Below are 21,326 nucleotides of genomic sequence, written 5' to 3'. Positions count from 1 at the left end.
TTAAGTGAAAAACTATTTTATAAAAGGAGGATTAAGCAATAACTATTTGGGAGTCAAGAAAATGCATCTTGTGGTAAGGGATTTCTTGTAGTTTAAGAGCAGTTTTATGTGTGCCACACTTACCAAGAGTAAGTATCCTTATAAATTAACAGAGGTAGTCTTGTTTTACACTAAGGCTGAGTAGGTTTTTTTTCCCCCATTTTTCCTCTTCAATCTATTTAGGAAGGACGGCTTACAAAGGGAGACCCACTCAAATGACAGCAGTTTATTTTCTTGGAAAATAAAATTTCTTCTTGACCTGACTTTCTTCCATCTGCTGCGCAAGACTCACCTTTCCCTCTCCCCCACACTGTGAGCACTGTTTCAAAATGAATTGCTGTAAACAGAAAATAGTATTTCTTTAATGTGATTAATAAGAAAATCACTAAAACTTATGATCTTTTTTCTTTTTCTATATTCAAGGCTTGATTAATGTTAGAAACTTGACAGTTCTTTTCTTCTTTGAGGAAGGGATGAGGAACATTGTGCATCTGATGGAAGAACATCACAATGTGTTTTTTTTTTTTTTTTAAAAACGCACTGCTGAGATCTTAAAGGTTCAGCTGTGCTATTGAGGAGCAGAACCCAGTAAGGTAGCACTTGAGAGTGGTTATAATGTTTTGGTTCAGAATCAGTGTTAGAAAATAAAGCGTAAAAGTTATGATGCAATATGCCTGGAGAGTATCCAGCAGTAGAACAGTGATTTGAGATTAATGTATACGGAACAAGGCCTTGGCTTTCTCTCCAGGGTTGGAAACTTTATCCTTAATTGTGTTAAGAGAATCCAAGGTTCCTTGACTTTGATCAAGTTCCTCATTTCCATCGATGATGCACTAACGATGACTCGTCATTGACTACATCATTGTCAGTGAAGCGATGCTGACAGCGAGGTGGAAGAAGCAGTAAGATTATCAAAACAAGGAGGATGATTCCACATAAGCTCATGAGAGCATAGGAGATAATCCACAACATCGGTTCGTGCAAGGTCATTGTGGCGACACAGTTGCTTGCTATATCTGCTGTTGTGAAAGGGCCTTCAATCTCAGATACCGGAGAGCCACCAACTTCTGAGAAATTACAAAAAGAGAAACATTATCTAAACAGTCAATTCCTAAGGATGGAAAGAGATGACTTTTCTTAGCAAGATTTAAAATAAAAAACTACAACAGTAGCAAAATTCAAATAGTTCTGTACTTTAGATATTTGGAATAACTGCAGTAGCTCTGTGTTCTTCACACAGTTTTTGGATAAGAGTACGCTTTATTTACATTTTTGGAAAAAACAGGAAACAGTTGTGGTAAAAACCCTAACACATTAACCTGATGTCAACACTATATGACAAAAAACAATGCTTTTCTATCCCTCCTTACTACTTCTACATAATAAACACTTACCCCGTCAGCTAATTTCTAGTGATATGTTAGGGTTACCATATTTCAGCGAGCAAAAAAGAGGACGGGAGGAGCCCCGCCCTAGCCCCGCCCCTGCCCCTCCCACTTCCCGCCCCCCCTGACCTCCCAAGCCTCCCCCCGTTCCTTGTCCCCTGACTACCCCCTCCTGGGACCCCTGCCCCTAACTGCCCCCCAGGACTATCTAAGCCTCCCTGCCTCTTGTCCCCTGACTGCCCCAACCTTTATCCACACCCCCACCCCCAGACAGACCCCTGGGACTCCCACGCCCCATCCAACCACTCCCCACCCCCTGACAGCCCCCCCCAGAACTCCCAACCCATCTAAACCCCTCTGCTCCCTGTCCCCTGACTGCTCCGATCCCTCTCCGCACTCCTGCCCCCTGACAGCCCCCCCCCAGAACTCCCAACCCATCTAAACCCCTCTGCTCCCTGTCCCCTGACTGCTCCGATCCCTCTCCCCACCCCTGCCCCCTGACAGCTCCCCCCCAGAACTCCCAGCCCCCCACCCCCCCGCTCCTTGTCCCCTGACTGCCCCCTCCTGGGACCCCTGCTCCTAACTGCCCTCCAGAACCCCACCCCCTACCTAAGACTCCCTGTTCCTTGTCCCCTAACTGCCCCCTCCTAAGACCCCCCCCCAACTGCCCACCAGGACCCTACCCCCTACCTGTACCCTGACTGCCCAAAACTTTCTCCACTCCCCCCAAAAAGCCCCCCCCCGTTTCTTGACTGCCCCCTCCAGAACCTCCCTGCCCCTTCTCCTGCCCCCCCTTACCCTGCTGCTCAGAACAGGGTGTTGGGCTCTGTGCGAGCCGGACACATGACTAAGCTCCCCAGCACAACAAAACCCGGTCCCTGGCCCTGCACAACAAAACCCGGTCCCTGATCCGGACCGGGTTGCAGGGGAGAGCTGCCCTTGTATCAGCACAAAGTGCTCTCGCTCCCGTTTTGCTACGCTGCATGGCAGAAACCGCTCCCAGTTGCAAAAGGGGAGGGCTGCACTTTGTGCTGAGACACTTGCTCAGAATGCAGGGCGGAGCTCCTCTCCAGCTGCTCCTGAATCCAGCCCGGGACTTTCCTGCAGCCCTCCCAGCCGCTCGCTCTGCTGTGCCGGGGGAGGGGGAAATCCCGGACATTGTGAGTGCTTTACAAATTCTCCCCGGACGCTATTTTTAGCACAAAAAGGAGGACATGTCCGGGTAAATCCGGACGAATGGTAACCCTAGATATGTCATTCAGGGATGAAAGTGAGCTGGTACAGGCCGGTACTCCGTACCGGTAAGAACCTGCACCGGCCCATACCCAGCCCACATTAAAGCGCTGCTGCAGCAGTGTCCCTTCCCACCGTCGGGGGCCCTGCTGGTAGGGTCCGTACTGGCAGGGCCGCTGACAGGGGAGGCAAAAGGGGCAGGGACATTAAATCACTGCTCTGGCAGCGCTTTAAGGATGGTCCTTTGCCACGGCAGCGCTTTAACGTTCCTGCACTGCTGCACAGCAACATTAAAACGCTGTCGTGGCAAAGGGCCCTGCAGAACTTTAATGTCTCTGCTCCATTGCACCCCCTCCCCGCAGCCTCCGACGGGCGGGGGGAGGGAGGGAGAGAGGCAAAGGGAGCAGTTGCCCTGGGGCTGGCGATTTAAATGGGCCCGGGGCTCCGGACGTTGCTGCCGCTAGCGCAGCAGCGGCGTCCGGAACCCCAGGCCCTTTAAATCAACACAGGAGCCCCGGGCGGCACGGGCCAGGCTGTCTGAAAGGGCTGGTTGGGGGATACTGACCCCCAGCCCCGGCCCATACCGGTAACTGGCCTAACTTACTTTCACCCCTGGTGTCATTCTCTTTGTTTCACCAATCACCCACGGAGTACTCCAGCAAAAACAACATAAATCAAACTCGATACTACTACTAATACAAAAATGAGACAAAATATATTTTAACACAGCAAAAAAGGGACACAATCTTACTGCTTTGCAGGGAGCCTTTAAATATATACAGTTCCTAATCTCTCAATTTATTTTGAGAGAAACAAAAAGGCTATCAAAAATGGTTGTCAGAGCAGCTGACAGAAGCATAAAAACATCCCACAAAAATACAACTGAATAAAATAGGGAAACTTGTCTAACTTATTGAAAATTTTAGTATGAACCAACAATTATGACCACTGTTGCACTTTTGCTATATTAGGGTATAAAATGGAGCCAGGATTCCATCCTAGGTGCCCATGATACAACTTAAAATTCCAACAAAATTAAGTCAGTGTATGATTTGCCATTGCCTTCAATAGGGCAAGAATTTCACTTCTGGGGCAGTGCTCCTTTTTAAACATACATGTATGCATAATTTGAAAAATTTGTAGCAAGACCAAGCAAATTTCAGCACACATTTATTTCAGTGGTTTATAATTTTAAATGTTGGCGGTGTCTGAAAATTACTTTAGATAAAAGTTTAATGATGTACATATGACCATTTTATACCGTATCTGCTTTCTGTGTTTGGCCATGAGAATCCCTCAGAAGATGCTTTGACAGATTTAGCTTAGAAAATGATTAATCAGCAATATGGTCACACTAGTTTTTTTTTTTTTTTTTAAATACTGCTATTTTATACTTTTCTTTTATATTGCTAACTCTCAGTATATTTCTTCCATAATTCATTCATGAGACAGTCTTACATTCTTATCACTTAGTACAAAAAAATTAAAAGGCAGAATCTTACTACATGTAGGAGTTATGGTTAATGAGAGTCGCATTGCTTAAAAAGAAAAAGAAAAAAATCATATGATCTGAACATCTATTCCTAAATGAGAATTTAGGGCCTGATCCAAAACCCTTTGTTTTCATTTTGCAGAGACACTGACAGGCTGCAGTGGCTCTAATGAGGCAGCCACAGTTTATGAACCTTCCTCCTCTTCCCTCCATCTCCCCCAAAGCTTGTTTTTGTTATGAATTTTTCCAACAGTTTAAAAATAAACTAGATCTTTAGAATCTGGAATACTCTCCCCAGCCGATCACCTGAGAACTTTTCACAAATTCTTATGAAAAGACAGTCTACTTCAGTATACTCCTTTAAACAACATTGGGACAGATTTGAAATTAGCAATGGGTGAAACACATTTTGAAGCTTCACTTATATTAAGCTCAAAAGTTCAAAGGCTTATATGAACTAGTAATAGTTTGGATTTCTTCTCTTCCTGCAATAATGGAATAATGGACAATAAATAATCCCCTAGCCCTCTATCAGACTCTCCTCAAACTTCAGCTCTCTGGACTTGGCTACACTCGAAACTCCAAAGCGCTGCCGCGAGAGCGCTCCCGGGGCAGCGCTTTGAAGTGCAAGTGTGGTCGCAGCGCCAGAGCTCTCCCACCGCTGCAGGTACTCCACCTCCCCGAGGGAATTAGCTTACAGCACTGGGAGCCGTGCGCTGGGGCACTATTTACACTGCCACTTTACAGTGCTGCAACTTGCTGCACTCAGGAGGGTGTTTTTTCACACCCCTGAGTGAAAAAGTTGCAGAGCTGTAAAGTGCCAGTGTAGCCAAGGCCTCTCCCGAACAGGCAAGGCAAGTCCTGGAGAAATTGAAGGTGTAAGTGAGCAAGAAGGGTGTGAAGATTTGGGGAATCTATCTGTACAACTTGTGAATTCTCTCCTCCAGAGTGGTGAGGAAAGGGAAAGGAGTGTAGAGTTTATTATTTTTGTACAGATCTGTGCATTTCTTGTGCACTTAAAGAGCGATGGCGTTAGAATCCTGTCCAAAGTCTCTGTGTGTGGTTTTTGTTAACCTGTGACCCCCAAAGCATCCACACTACTGGAATTCTCAGAGAGGGTGTGTTTAAGATGGGGGGACGGAGGAGAGTCTGAGGAGTCAGCCCTAGTCCCAGGAACTAGGCAGTTGGACCACAGGATCTACGCTCTCAGGAAGATCAGCACCCAAGAGAGTGCCTAGGCTCTCCAAGATGGGGCAGTGCCTGGACTCTGGAGGTCTAGAGGCTTAAAGCACATGGGATCCAGACAGCAGTTAGTTCCCTCACAGCAGGGTGGTGCATGCCTGATATAGGATGTTTGCCTGGCACATCCTGGAGAGCCTGACTCTACCAAGTCAAACCTCAAAACTGGTTTTGGTTCAGTTCTTAATGTTTGCTAATTGTATTTTTAATTTCTATTTAAAAGGCCATAAACCCCAGCAAATTCAGAGTGCAGGTCAATGTTCTATCATTAACTACCAACCTGGTTTTATCATAAAACCAGGGACAAGAAACTGTGTATTCAACAATCTCTCAAAAGTGAGGAAACAATCAGTAATTCAGTTTATTTTAAGCCTGTGAATAGGCTTAAGAGTCCCAACTAAAATACAGTAATAGAGTTGCTATGGAAGTCATGGTTTGGCCCCTGTGGGAAGCCAGTTATGCTGCTTAATCTCTGCACACCATGCTGACTGTTTACCATATATAGTCATGGTTTTCTGATGAAAAATTCTTTTACCAGACCTCTTGTATATCCATAATATGGAAGCTGTCAAGAAGTGAATTCAGAGTAACTAGTGTATCTGGCAGTGTATCAACTCTCACATGTATGTGGGAATTGCCACATCTGCACAATAGCCTGTCTTAGACAGTGGCTTACATCACATGATTTCTGAAGAAAGCAAGTTCTCATAACAAACATGAGCAAATGTGTGATACTGTACCACACAGCTGAGGAGGTTGATTGAAAGAGGAATTCTTCCTGACACCAGCTAGTGATCAGTTTATATCCTAGCTAATGTAAATGCAGATTCTATTCTTATTCAGCAAGTGTAATCCCTTTTCTTTGAAGTAAGATTCTCAGAACAGAATGAAGTATCCAAATTTCATGGATTTATGACAACAACAGGGCACAGAGAGGGAGGACGCCATCAGGTAGCCAATTCTGGCTCATTTGGCTCTCTGACGCACCAGTTTAGAAGCTGCTCTAAACTAAGCCAGCTGGTTCGGCTCACTTAAGGAATGTCTCTACAGCTATAAAATGCCCATGGCAGCAAGTCTCAGAGCCTGGGTCATTTGACTCAGGCTCACACTGTGGGGCTAAAAATAGCAATGTGGGAATTTAGGCTTGTGAAGGAGCCCAGGCTCTGGCACACCACAAGGGGAATTACTGATGCACTCTCTTGTGTTTCCCTAAAGACTAGGTAAGAGATGAGTGACAGGAGTTCACTCTTTACCCCTTGGTAACAACAACATTTCCTTACCCATTTGCTTAGGACCATTAAAAACCTGTAAAAGTCTTTAATAAATTATATACACCGTTTCCACCTTTACCTATCTTAATCCTTTCAGATATTGGTGAAAGGTCAGAATGTCACAATTTTTACTCTTTCACAAGCTGTGCTGGCTTATTACTATGATCTCATCTTTACTGGCAATGGTGGAAAGTTCGCATTAGCCTCTACTTATCTGCAAATTGTGAACTTGTAAAATGATCATCCTTGTTGACAGAGCAGCTGATAAGGCTCCAATTTTGAAAATGGCAGATATTTCCCATGGGGAATGTTTCTCTTACCTGCGCATGGACTAACTGCAAAGCCCACTCTCTTCTGAGCCCTGTCAAAGATAACGTAGAAGCCCTCCATAACTGTAGCACCAATAACCAGGGCACTGCTGGAGGAAGAGATGCCAAACCGGTAGCATTCTAAATTCTGTCCAATCCCAAGGATGGGTTGAATATAAAGCTGTTCATTCAAATAAATAATAAATAAAATAAGTAGCAGTAATCCACAGTATTTAGAAGATAATGACATTAGCTTATAACTGTGGAAGCATGCATAAACACATCCCTTAATCTGGAGTGTTCTCCAGAGCTTTTGATATCTAATTTTGAGCACTCAGGAGTTCATAAGAAATGAATGAATTAGAGCAAAATGAGTGTTGTAAGATACTTAAAACTGGGCAGAGTGTCAGTGGAGTTAAGAACCAGGAACAGGTTAAATTTGGACTTTTAATTAGCTGACACTTAAAGGTCACCTTCACTTTCATCTAAGTGGGGTGTGTGTGTGTGTGTGGGGGGGGGGGGGGCAGGGATTCAAGTTACAGGAATATTCAAAAGGATTGTCTGGATGCAGTGGATCTAGAGAGCATTCATGTCAGCTTCAAGCCTCTAAATGAATAAACTAAAGTCAGTTCCACACCCTTCTTTCTCACTTAGGGGGATGAAAGACTGTTAAGCTACATGGTCAATACAGAAAAAGCTTACATCAAGCCTTTGCTCTATTTCATGTTAAGTATACCTATATGTTTTAGCCAAGGTAAGAGGGTGTGAAACTGATGTAAATTGATGTTTAGTTCATATTGCCACTAATGCTAAAAAGGCAATCAGGAATTATATTGGTTTATGATTAAAGCAGAAATGGCAGATTATATTTTAAAAACCAGGCACTACATACTGCATCGAGACTATAATGACAATAAAAACAAATTGACCAAGTTATGGAAATTGGCAAAGGGATCATACAGGTCCTTTGCCAAGAGTGCCATTTTCAGGAAGAAGGGCCTTACCTCACACTATCATGGGGGGAGGGGTGGGGGAGAGGAATAAATTTGTTTGCCAAAATGGAAAGGTCAAAATCAGCGGAAGAAAAATATATATTGGTGTCTGATGTAGACAGAGTGGATGCTTTTTTGGGGGGGGAGGGAGGGGGGAGGGAAGTGGAGTACAAAAGCATTCTTGGAATTTTTTCCTGACAATTTGAAAAATCCCCCTTCTGCTCCAGAGTTAGTGAAAAAATGGGGATGTTTTTGCAAAGTGTCATTGACATTTTTCCCTTTTAAAATTTATTTTTCAAATTTCATCAAAAATGTTCAGCAGATCTGGAAGTAGCCCAGTTCAGACAACTATTACAAACGTTTTTTGTAAGTAGGAACTCCAATGATAGTTAAAAGAAATGATTGGGCTTGATTATTTCTGTATCACCAAAATAGTTTTATACAAATGGGATGAGCAGGGAAGCTGTACAATGCAATGATAAAAGAACTAGGTCATCATAAAGTTTACTTCTTTATTGCTGTAAGGAATTATTAGACTGTAGTGTGGCTGATCAAATCCAAATAATAAGACAAGTTCAAACCTGTGGTAGGATAGTGATCCGAAATGATCTGCTGGAGTTTTCATCTCTCAGGTAGATAGAAAGTTTAGGAAATAAGGACCATGGTGTTTCAGTCTTAGCCCAGCATGCAAGCTGGGAACCAGTCCAGAATCCAGAGGAGAATGCTTGGATCTACGGAAAAAAATGTGATACATACATGTTACATATCCTCTGATAGATGCATATAACAATAATTTTAATCTCTTTAGTATTCAGGCATGCTTTCTTCTCCCTTAAGTAGGGGAGCACAGGGGTGGACAAGTCCAGTGGAGGTGTTTATCTTCTTCTGTGATAAGACGCTGTAGTGAGGTGGCCTGGCTCCCACTGCCCCCTGCGAGGGACGAGCCAGAACAGCTGCCAGAGTGGGCAGAGTCACCGCCGCCTATCCCCGCCCCCCGGAAGTCAAGGGGCGAGACAGGAAGTATAAAGGCCCGGCCCCAGTGCTCAGTTGCGGCCCGACCGCGGCGAGGGCAGACGCTGGTGCCCGAGCCTGCCCCAGACCCAGTATCCTGAGGAGGACTGGCCATGCCTGCCCCGAGCCCGGTATCCGGAGGAGCGGACTGAACTTCCCCTCACTGAGGGTCTGGAGGAGCCGCCCAATCTACCCAGCGCTCGCTGCCCTGAGGAGCCCATGATCTGGGACATGGCGGACGAGGCTAAGGACATGCAGGTACCCATGGAGGAGGAGATGGGAGGTGGCCCAGGGATAGCAGACCCCGAACCTATGTCAGTGTGTTGCGGTCAGGATCCCCACTGACCCAGCAGCAGATGGATTGCTGCTGGCAGGGCCTCGGGTTGGAACACAGTGGAATGGGTGGGCCTGTGTTCCCCCCTGCCACCCCACGCCAGGTGGCAGTCTCTCCTCCTCCCCTGCCTGAGGGCCTGAGCTCGGGATTACTGATTGCTCGCGACCCCGCCCTGACTTAGGGCTTGGACCTGCGAGACTGATCTGTTCCCCAGCCCCGTGGAGTGAGGCGGCCTGGCTCCCACTCGCCCCTGCGAGGGACGAGCCCCCACCCGGACGTCTACAGACGCATGAAGCTTGTATACATTATAAGCCATCAGTGAGGTCACGTCAACCCTTCAGGCTGTTCTAATGCATCAAACTGATTAGTGTTAAGACAGTCTATTAAAAAAAATCTTATTGTGGCAGAAACAGTGGGGGCGAAAGACCTCTCTGGCTTTAAGATTAAGCTTGATAAGTTTATGGAGGGAATGGTTTGATGGGATAACGTGATTTTAGTCAATCAATCAACAGCGTGCCATCGCTGGTAAATAGTATCAATGGTCAATGAGGGTCTGGCTGGAGAATCTTGCCTGCATGCTCGGGGTTCTACTGATCGCCATATTTGGGGTCGGGAAGGAATTTTCCTCCAGGGTAGATTGGCAGAGGCCCTGGAGGTTTTTCGCCTTCCTCCGCAGCATGGGGCGGGGGTCACTAGCTGGAGGATTCTCTGCGACTTGAAGTCCTTAAATCACAGGATTTGGGGACTTCAACAGCTGAGTCAAGGGAAAGGGGGTGAGTCAGCTTTTGCGGCCTGCATCATGCGGGAGGTCAGACTAGATGATCATACTGGTCCCTTCTGACCTTAAAGTCTATGAGTCTATATAAGGACTAATATGCCTAGTGGTAGGATTTTGGAAGGACTGTGGGACATGAACATTTCAATTAGGTCTCTGGATCAAAAAACTAATTTAGCCTTGGCAGCAGGGACAGAATTGTTAGAAACTATTTAACTAACTGCAGTAAATATGTAGGCAGGATGGTCAAACTCATGAGCTTCCTGAGCAATTACTGCAACATCAACCAGGAAAAGTAGTAAACTAACCTTTGCTCCTTCCCCACCCACTCCACAAACTTTCATGTACATCTGGAGCAGAGCACAGATACAAAGGAGTAGGTACATTTTAAACACAAAAAATCTAACAAAGTCAAGAACCTTCTCCCTTCTCCAGAGAGACACTATTGTCTTCATGCGACTTCCAAACTGTGAATTTAGGGCCTGATCCAAAGCCCTTTGAAATCAAAGGGAACCTTTCCACTGACTTCAGCAGACTTTGGATCAGGCCTTTAGTCCCTTTTCCTGCCTTACCCCTCATACAACTTGACATGCTTTTGAAATAAAACTGATTAACAGCATTTCTTAATAAGCCATGGTACTAACCAAGCAAACAATAAACCCTTGCAGAGCTTCCCCACCCAAGACAAACATCCCGTCCTACTCCCTGAAGCACATAAATGTTGACATGATGCCAGACAAGGCAAACACACTTCCTTAATCCTGTGCAGTACTTTGTGCCTGTTCCTGTTTCTTATTAAACACACACCACACCGTACCTTGCTGTCAGAAACGCCATCACACCAAACATTCTGTGTAGGTGAACAAAAAAGCTAAACCCTAACTTCTTTTTACATGGTTTATTTATGCGTATTCACCATAATAGACTCTCATAACAAATTGAAGCCATATACCCAGAAATTAGTTATAGAAAATTCCAGTGGTGACACGTATTTGCAAACAGGGCTTAAAACTTTCTCCAAGTCTTAAAATAAATATGTGAATAAAAAAACCCTCCTGCTTGGAAGTCAGTACACAGCCATCAATCATTTAGATTTCAACATTTCCTAATGCAATACCTGTCTATTATTCTTGTATAACCCCCATTACTATAGTATCTGAGCACCTCACAATCTTTAATTTAGTCTCATGTCACCACTTATTATCCCTGTTTCACACATGGGGAACTGAGGCACATAAAGATTAAGTGACTTACTTAAGGTCACACACAGAGCAGGGAATTCAGCAGGATTCCAAAGTCTCAGGCTAACATCCTAACTACTGAACCAAACTTGGTCCCTTTCGGGCAAGGTCAGCTGAACTGATGCCATAGTACTCCTCCCACACGTTGGATAGGGATCACTTATTTTACAAAGAATGGGTGACATCATCATAACAGCAATGTCTGGAGAAATGTTTTGAGATGGTGACCTGCTCATTTCCACAAAGGACTCTGGAAGATCAAAGTTGCCAGTGGGCTATCCAGCACTGAACAGGCTGCTCTGTGTTAAGGGCTTCAGTATGGCAAGGGGGCAAGCATTGTTCCTGGGCCAGCTAAGCACTTAAATCATGGGAGTTGTCCCATTTAAGTCAATGGACTACTTGTGTGCTTGAAGTTAAGCACATGCTAAGTGGTTGGCAGGCCCAGGACAGAGTGCTCAGCACTTTGAAGGTCTCAGCCTTTGGTCTGTCCTACTGAAAAATAATCTAGAAAGAAAAAATACTTCTTTTCTCTCTCAACCTTCTCTAGGAAGACAGACCCTGCAGTCTGAAAAATACTGTGTGCTGGCATACAGCGTGGACAGGGCAAGACTATAAGATTTTGAATGCTTGCTTTGATTTCAAGAATAATAGTTTCTTACATTATACTTGCCTGCCTTATTTTTATATGCCAAACCAATATATTTTGGGAGGCATGGCTTTACACCACATAAATGGACCCTGCAGGTCACTGAAATAAAGATTTTAGCTGTATTTAAGAATCCCCCTCCCACCACCACTTTTTAACAGAATGTTAATCTAAGCAAATGTCATATTTCAATGAAACAATGCCTTTCACAAGCAAAGCATGTTGAAAGTGCTACTACAGCACTGTGTTGCAGTAGAAAGTACAGCTACTGAAATATATCGGATGCTAAACATGATCCTGCTAACATTACTCGTGTGAGTCAGAGTTTGACACTCCGACTCCCCCTCCATGAACAGTCCTGATTTCAGTAGGACTGGTTCAAGAGCAAGATGCCTCTAAACATAATGGTGGCAGAATCAGACCCATAAGTAGCTTTATAGATATGAATAGTCTCATTGAAGTCCACGAGACTCTAATGACAGAAGGCATTATGCCTGACAGGAAGCTCTTGCAGAATCAGCCCTTTATGTTTCATGAACATTTACTTTTGAATCAGTGAACTAATTGTCAGGCCCAAGTACACTGAATTTGAGAAGCAGGGATTACATTAATGGTTCTTCAGTGCATCAGAACAAGTATTACGCCACTGCAAAAGTGCTCAACCTTTTCCATATTAGGACCCCTTTTTCCATACTGGGACCCAACCCTACCCAGAGCCATTGTCCATTTAGCAACAAGTGCAGGGTGATCACAACCTCCAAACACACCAGTTCAGGACCCCCCCAGGTTGAGAACTCATGAACTCATGTGCTAGACAACACCCGAAAACATTCACATGCAGGTTTTCCTTCAAGGAACAAGGCAGGTTTTACAAGATCAGCTTACCAAAGATGTGCTCACAATTGCTTCGACCACAGCATTGAAGACTTTCTGGGGCAGGCGGAGGAGAGTGGTGCCACTGTCTACTATCGCTTTGTCTGCATTATACTAAGAGAACAAGAGGGAAGGAACAGAGTTTATACACCATATGCAGGTTAAATGGTGTAGTCAGTTGCTTCATAACAATGACTAGACTGTTCTTTTTCAGTAGCAGTCATCATAAAATCTTTACTTCATGTAACCTGACAGCACTTTACAGCTGGCAACCTGCATTAAAATGAGGACTAAGAATGAAAGACATTGAATTAAGGTTTCCCCCATAGTTGAAATGGCTCACCATAACTTGAACATACCACAGCAGGCTGATGTATTATGACCTACAGTACTATGCACCTGACTTAAAAAGTAATTGGGAAACTTCAGTCCTCCCTCCTGCTTGTCCTGAGTCACCACCAACAGTACAAATGTCAAGCACTTCACCTACTTTTTATCTTTTTTTTTTTTTTTTTTTTTGCCTACTACAGAAACAAAGGAAAAAAAGTCAGAAGTGCAAAAGGAACTACTGAACCAGAATGGTGAATTCAAGTCTTGTCACATTATAATCCATGCTTTCAAAATGGACATGTTTCTCTTCACTATACAAAATACAATAAATTAAGAAGCTTCTCAAGCATGAGTACAGTATATGAATACATAAACATTAACAAGGCATGCCTTTTACAAAATACATGTTAGTGATTATTGTTAATGATAAAATCATGTGGAAATGGTAGGTTTTTCTATGAATGCTTTTTCTATCAATTGAACCAATAGATGCAATATTATTTGAGAGTTGGATGTTTATGGCACAATTTAAAAACAAAACAAACAAGGAAACAGGGTCCTTAATTAGTTTACACTCTTAAATTACAGAAGTAGTAGCACAATTTGAAATCCTTAAGTTTAATGAATATCAATTACATGGAATATTTTTAATGCAGCTCTGAAACGCGCCGATTAAACTCAAATCTTGTTAAAACCAAAAGATATTTTGGTTTTCTTTTGGTAGTGCTTGGCCCTGCAGATTGCTGAGCACTGCTAAAAAAAATGCCGAGAGTCTAAGCATTACCTTGAACCATTCAGTGTTCACTCAGCATGTGTGCAGAAATGCTTCTATGGAGCAAAGGGAATTGGGGGAGGAGGTTGTGGCCAAGACATGTTGTTGTTTTTGTTTCGTTTTAAACATACAACAACAAAAGCGAGCAAACAAACACTGCAGTTCCCCTTCTAGTTTTACCCTCACGGAATTCCCTCAGACCCTTTATAGCCCAAAGTCAGCCCTGCCCTCTTAACTGGCTCAACTGGGGGCAGCTGTTCTGGCACAGAGTCATTGGACCTATTTCAGGCACCCACCCTGCTAGGGCCGACTCTAGTGTTTTTGCTGCTCCAAGCAGCAAAAAAAAAAAAAAAAAAAAAAAAAAAAAAGCCGTGAACGGCGGCAATTCGGCAGCAGGTCCTTCGCTCTGAGAGGGAGTGATGGCCCCGCCGTCGAATTGCCGGACGTGCCGCCCCCCTCTTCATTGGCCGCCCCAGACACCTGCTTGCTATGCTGGTGCCTGGAGCCAGCCCTGCACCCTGTGACAGTGCTGTTTGAAACATTTTCCTTTTAATGTGTTTGGCATATATACACACATAATGTATTGTTTAAGATGTACAAAGTTTGTTCTTTTTCACAGGTTGTCACTGACTTTTAAATCTTATAAAGAGGGCTGCAACATACTTCCATTTAGAAGGGCGGTACATTTCAGAGTTTAACTTTGATTGCTTCACTTTTGTTCTAAATCAAATGGATGGAATCTTTGCTTAAAAAATAGTTTGGTTTTTGTTTGTTTGTTTTTCTAATCTATAGACAAATACCTCTCTGCAGTCCAAGTTAAGGTTCTGGCCTCCAACTTCCAGTTTGAGAATTTCAACCTGGTAATACCATTCCTCTTTTATAGGGGTGTACCAGATATCACCCTTGTACAAACTTGGTTCAATTCCACCCATGACCTGAAGAGAGAAAATCATAAGTTTCAGAGTAATGCAAACTCCCCCACCCCATACTTGCATAAAAACTAAGACAACTGTGATTACACAGGGCAAAGAAATTTTACTGAGCTCCATCTTCAAAAATTCGGTTGTTGAACACAATTGGATAAGAGGATACATTTCAAGTATTTCAATCGTCAAGATGCCAGAGGGCACTTGCTATAGTTAACAAGTTAAACTCCTCTTGAAATATCCTAAGTACTCGCAACGCCTGCCAACTTCAAATTGATTTCCTTATGGGTGTTCCCTTCTTGAGTTAAAATTAAACAGTGTTTTTAATGGTACTGCCAAGGCTGAATCTAGGCAACACACAAGAATGGGAAAGAGCATTAAGCCTTCACATTAAAAATTCACTTAAGAGTACAAAAGAGTTAATATAGCCTAATAATGCAATTTTTAGATGCACTTAAGAGAAATGCAATATGGCAGTTGAGCCAATGCTACCATTAGTAGTTCCTGGTAGCATTTCTACTTCTGTTAATTGTACCTTTGATACAGTAAAGTTAGTTAGTTTTAATTTAAGGACGTTTCTTTGTCTTACTGACCTCAAGGATAGCATTCTCTGAAATGCTTCCAGTTCCACATGCAGACAGGCAGAACTGCAAGGTCTCAATGTGTGGATGAGATGATAGTGTAGGGAGGCAGGTTTTAGATTTATTAGGACCCTTTGAGGAAAGGAGGAGCCTATACAGGAAAGATGAGCTCCACCTAAACCAAAATGGGACCAGACTGCTGGCATGTAAAATTAAAAAGGTTGTAGAGGATTTTTTTAAAACTAAGGGCTGGGGGAAAGCCAACAGGTGCAGAGGAGCTCACAGTTTGGGCAGAGACATCCCATAGGGATTAATTTATTAAAGGGGGAACTCTATAGTCTAACACAAAGAATAGGAAATAAATTGGTAAAGTGCGGGTAGTAGCTAGTGAGGAACAGTCACACATAAAAGAATCCCATTAAAATATAAACACATGAGGTAAACGGACTATTGACAAAATGTACAAGTGCGTATATACAAACGCTAGAAGAATAAATACTAAGGCTAGGTCTACACTACCCGCCTGAATCGGCAGGTAGAAATCGACCTCTCGGGGATCGATTTATCGTGTCCCGTCGGGACGCGACAATTGATCCCCGAATCGACGCTCTTACTCCACCAGCGGAAGTGGGAGTAAGCGCCATTGACGGGAAGCCGCAGAGGTCGATTTTGCCACCGTCCCTACAGCGGGGTAAGTCGGCTGCGATACGTCGAATTCAGCTACGCTATTCGCGTAGCTGAATTTGCGTATCTTAAATCGACCCCCCCCTGTAGTGAAGACCTGCCCTAAGATGGGTGAACTAGAGTGCCTGGCATTAAATGAGGATATTGATATAATAGGCATTGCAGAAATTTGGTGGAATGAAGATAATCCATGAAACACAGTAATTGTGGGATACAAAATATGCTGGAATAACAGTAGTTCATGCTGGTGGGTGAGTAGAACTCATTGCCAAGGGATGTTGTGAAAGCTAATAGGATAACTGGGTTCAAAAAAGAATTAGATAAATTCATGGAGGATAGGTCCATTGATGGTATTAGCCAAGACAACCCCATGCTCTACGTGTCCTAGATCTTCAACTACCAGATGCTGGGATTAAATGACAGAGGACAGATCACACAACATTATCCTGTTCTCTTCATTCCGTCTAAAGGCTCTGGTACAGGCCACTGTCAGAAGACAGGATATTGGGCTAGATGACTTGTACATAAGAATGGCCATACAATAGGATCAGAATTTGGTCTTTGTCATACACATTTCTCAAGTGTATTAACTTACACATTTGTCAAAAATAACTGTAGTAAAAATTTGTAAGGAGTAGGGACCAGATTCTGCCAGCCTTATTCACATCAAGTACTACTTTATTCCGAGTGTTCCTGTTAATTGGAATTATGTTACTTTCAGAGTAAGGTACAACTCAGTGTGAGCAAAGGTGGTGAATCTGGCCTCAAGTGAAGATGTTAAGGGACAGTGCTTCTTTCTTACAAGTTTCTAATTAAAAAGACAAAATTCAATATACAATGTAGTGGTTGGCTCAAAAAAAAAAAAAAAAAAAAAAAAAAAAGGTAATTAGTTAAGCATATTTAAGTAAAAATGGATGAAGGATGGAAAGAATAAGGAGGCACTTTAAACTTTTTAAATTAAAAATAGATTTCTTATGTTTATTAATTTTGGAAAGTGAGAGAATGATTAGTTTGGATGATTTTTCCCTTTCAGACTGACAGATACCCACAAGACTACCTCCGTTGGTACCACTTCCAGAAACAGGCATTCCAGCACCACACATTTGCAGGGAGAAAACGTTGGGAATCTTTGCTTGACTCACAAGGGAATCAAAGAATGTCTCCACCGAACTTGAAGGCTAGAGTATGTGGGGAAAGAGGGGGAAGAAGAGGCAGATAAATACAGGATTATTCACACAGATGAATGATAAACTACTTTAAGAATCATTTAAAAAAGTTTTTGTAGAAACAAGCAAATCAATCACATAAAATCCCTCTTCACTGGATGAAGATGAATTTCTGACAACTGGAAAGGAGAACGGAACAGACAAACTTTTGTTATTTCCCTTTCTCTAGATATTTCTCTCACATTTTTATTCTTGGTCATTGTTACATGCATCCAGAAGACATCAGTGTACTCATTGATTGCAGTATTGGCTCCTGACAAATTTCGCTGCTAAAAGCGCCCAAGGGCACTCAATTTCTGCAGAAGTATTTGCCATATATTGCATTGTGGGTCAGCAGAAGAATCAGGAATCAGTTTTCCCTGCCACTTTTCCATGATCAAATGGCAGCATTTTAGAGCTGAATCATCCAGCATTTCAGATTTTAACTCTAATCTTCAGTGCCTTTAAGTCTCACCTTCCTTCCTTTGGAAGGGATGGAATATCAAAATGCACTTAATTAACTATTAGTTTAATAATTGGTGTTACACACTACATATCTAGAGTGACTCTGTGCCCCCACGCTAGCCTTTACATTTTCTATAAAAGCAGTTAGGCTGGGCAGGTTTTATATTAAAATATATCAGCTCTGCATTTCATAACACTTGGCTATTTGTTTGGCACACAGAATACTAGGGCCTGATCCTGTGAGGTGAGCACCCGTAGAACTTCATAAGACCAAGGCCTTAATAAAAAGAGAGCAAAATCCTTGAGTATGTTATTTGCCTAATCAGCAATTTGAAAAATAGCTTTCTTCCCTCCTGCTACACCAGTGAATGACAGTAAAGAAGGTTGAACTCAATGTAATTGCCATCCAATTAGGAGTAAAGCATTCTAGTTCTGGTGGCAACTGATAACACAACGTATGTTATAAGTGGGTAAGTTTGAGTTTCTGGATTTCTCAGCGCAGCACAATGAATGTAGTGTTAAAGTAGTTTGGGTGGTCTGATTTTCATTTCCAGATCTCTAGAGTTATTGTAAATTTAACCTTCTCTCTCTCCAAATTTTCTGTTTGGCGAGAGAATGCACGTTTTTGTAAAAGCTTCCCCCCCCCCCCTTACATTACAGATATACATATTCCGACTCTTAATGTATGTTTGGTTTTTGTTTGTTTGAAATAAAATAAGCAACATGGGGCTTTGTCTAGTACATGCATCAGCTTCCAAGCAAGCATAAAGAGATTCATCAAGAACGCTCCATGTCCCAAACTTATATGTATTAGGAGACGTGTGGCCTCCTACCAGACTTTACTTGCCCTGTGTTCAACAGCCAACCCTTCCACCACTAGAAGATTGTTTAGCCCAAATGAGCAAAAACTGGATCATCAGCCCCCAGACAAACCTAAATCTTCATTGGGGACAACAGCTCCATTTAGGCTTGCTGGGATCTGCCAAACCTGATAGGCTCCCAGTGGACATGGGGTAACTGGTTTTGATAACTTTGCTAAGGGCTTGTGGAGGAGAAAAAACAAGGAGTCTAAAGCCTTCAGGGGAGTGCTCCATGACATTTGAAAGCACCTCCCTTCATTACCTTGTTTTTATTTTTAGCTTTGTTTTAATCCTGAAAGGTGGGTCAGGAGAGGAGCCTTACCTTGGCTAAGGCATCATAGGCAAGTCCAAGGATCCCATGCCATTTAACCCCCGGTAAAAAGAAATTCTCCGATTCCAGAATGGTAGCAATGTTGATAGTGTAAGTGCCATTGATTCCCTTTGGAATGGTAATGATATCAGTGCCAAGCACTCCAGTCCAACTTCCTTGAGTATATCGAACAGTGACATCAGTGCCTTGTGACTTATATGTACTTGACCTATACAACGGGGCAGGAGACAAAAGAGATGCTATAAAATAAAGTATCAGAGGGGTAGCCGTGTTAGTCTGAATCTGTAAAAAGCAACAGGGGGTCCTGTGGCACTTTTAAAGACTAACAAAAGTATTGGGAGCATAAGCTTTCATGGGTAAGAACCTCACTTCTTGCATCTGACTTACAACCTGACTTGCATCTGAAGAAGTGAGGTTCTTACCCACGAAAGCTTATGCTCCCAATACTTCTGTTAGTCTCAAACGTGCCACAGGACCCTCTGTTGCTTTTTATAAAATAAATGAACTGCTCCTTTATAATGCTAATCATGCAAATGCTGTTTAACAAAATTATTCCTACTCAAGAAAAAAAAAGCAACTTCTTGCAAACAAATCACATATACTCAAGGACGATTGTAAGGGAATGGAAAGAGAAAGTTGACCCCCTATTTTGGTATTTAACCCCTTCAGTGATTAAACTCTTCAGAATTTGAGATGGCTTTTTAATCTGGGGTTGTACTAGACACGTACAATAGGACCCTGATTCTGGTTGCGCCACTACCACTATAGAAAGAAATAATAGTGCATTAAATTTACAGTGAGAAGGTCGGTGAGGTAATATCTTTTATTGGACTAACTTCTGTTGGAGAGAGAGACAAGCTTTCAAGCTTACACAAAGCTCTTCTTCGGGTCTGAGTTAGTTTCCCAGACCCGAAGAAGAGCTCTGTGTGAGCTTGAAAGCTTGTCTCTCTCTCACCAACAGAGGTTGGTCCAATAAAAGATATTACCTCAACCACCTTGTCTCTCTAATTTCCTGGGACCAACACAGCTACAACACCACTGCAAATATTCAATTTACAGGAAACTGAAAAGCTCTGTGTTCAAAACTGAAATGCCAAGTTAATTGAATAGTTTTAGACAGACACCTAATTAACATTATTAAAAATTCCATTTTGGGTAAATAGGAATGTAATTCCTAGTCATATACCAACAAAACAAAAGTTATATGCATTTCAGACCATCTTAATTGTAATTCAAGGAAGGAGACTTAGATTTAATAGCGAGTCATTGACTTACAGGAGGAGGGAGAAAAGTTCTTTATAGACTTGGGGCAGCAAAAGTTTAGGAACAGCAAGTCAAAGAGAAGGGCAGAAGGAATCATGAGTTCTGAAAGGAAGGAAGGGGCAAATCCACAGGGTTTTGGAAACTAGAAATTATATTGGGTTTGGAGATTGACAAGGAAACAGGTAAGTTGAGGTTGGTATGGGCTTACTTCCTGAAGAAAGTCTGGGTACAACATTCTGAACTCTAACATTCAGGACTTGATCCTACATCACTAAAGTCAGTGGGAGTTTTGCCCTTGACTTCAATGAGAGCAGGATCAGGGCCTAAGCAAGCACACGTGTGCAGGGCTGGAGAAGGGAGGGTTGGTATCAGAAAATGGAATTGCCATAGCCTAGTGCTTTGTTATGCCAACAGCCATTCTTTAAAAGCTAAAAGTGTAAGTCATATTTAGGAGCCTTGACAGGGCACTAAAACAGAGTGATTAGGATTTTATTTTGAAGGCCCTGTTTCTAACAAGAACACAGCCATCATCTCATGAACTTCACAAGGATTATTTTTTTGGAATATTACAGGAGAGCAATGAAACTCTAATTTCTTGCAATTCGGTTTTGATCCATTTTCCTCGCACTCAGTGTTTTAGTGCCAAATGACAGGGCTCAATTTAGTTCAATACACCTTTACTATCACAGAGTAAGAACTGCCTTTGCTGGGAGCTTTTAAGTTCGTGAGTTTTATAGTGATGACTATATATGTGTAAATACATAAAACAGTATTATAATGTACATGTGCAATCTATGTATAATTTAAATATATAGCAGGGAATATACATTAAAGACAAGCTGTGCTTGTTGAACCATCTGCATTTGGTTCTTGCATTTACATTTATATTCAGTTATACATGAAGATGTGCTGGATGAAATTTTTTTGCGTAGTTTTGGATTTTGATACAAAACTTGCCTGGAGGTTGATACAAATTCCCTAATCTCTAATGTTCATGGCAATCTTGAGGAAGAGTGCAGCGAGCCTATGCAACACAACACAGCATCCTCTCCCAAAATTGTGCATTGTAT

General features: G+C 42.7%; 1 protein-coding gene across 1 annotated transcript in view; it reads right to left on the bottom strand.

Moving 5' to 3' along the window:
* Positions 1 to 250: 250 nt before the first annotated feature.
* Positions 251 to 21,326, bottom strand: part of BACE2 (beta-secretase 2) — a 68,355-nt gene continuing 47,279 nt past the window's right edge. The window contains exons 3-9 of the mRNA XM_054049434.1: positions 18,985 to 19,201; positions 17,182 to 17,310; positions 14,742 to 14,876; positions 12,852 to 12,953; positions 8,541 to 8,690; positions 6,980 to 7,148; positions 251 to 1,106 (exon numbers count right to left, since the gene is read on the bottom strand). Coding sequence (XP_053905409.1) covers positions 853 to 1,106; positions 6,980 to 7,148; positions 8,541 to 8,690; positions 12,852 to 12,953; positions 14,742 to 14,876; positions 17,182 to 17,310; positions 18,985 to 19,201 — 1,156 coding nt within the window. The 3' untranslated portion in view covers positions 251 to 852. The remainder of the gene's footprint in view (positions 1,107 to 6,979; positions 7,149 to 8,540; positions 8,691 to 12,851; positions 12,954 to 14,741; positions 14,877 to 17,181; positions 17,311 to 18,984; positions 19,202 to 21,326) is intronic.

Source organism: Malaclemys terrapin, chromosome 1 (genome assembly GCF_027887155.1).
Source record: "Malaclemys terrapin pileata isolate rMalTer1 chromosome 1, rMalTer1.hap1, whole genome shotgun sequence".
NCBI lineage: Eukaryota > Metazoa > Chordata > Testudines > Emydidae > Malaclemys > Malaclemys terrapin.
The sequence above is the reverse complement of the archived record's forward strand: the minus strand, read 5'-3'. Positions and strand labels throughout refer to the sequence as shown.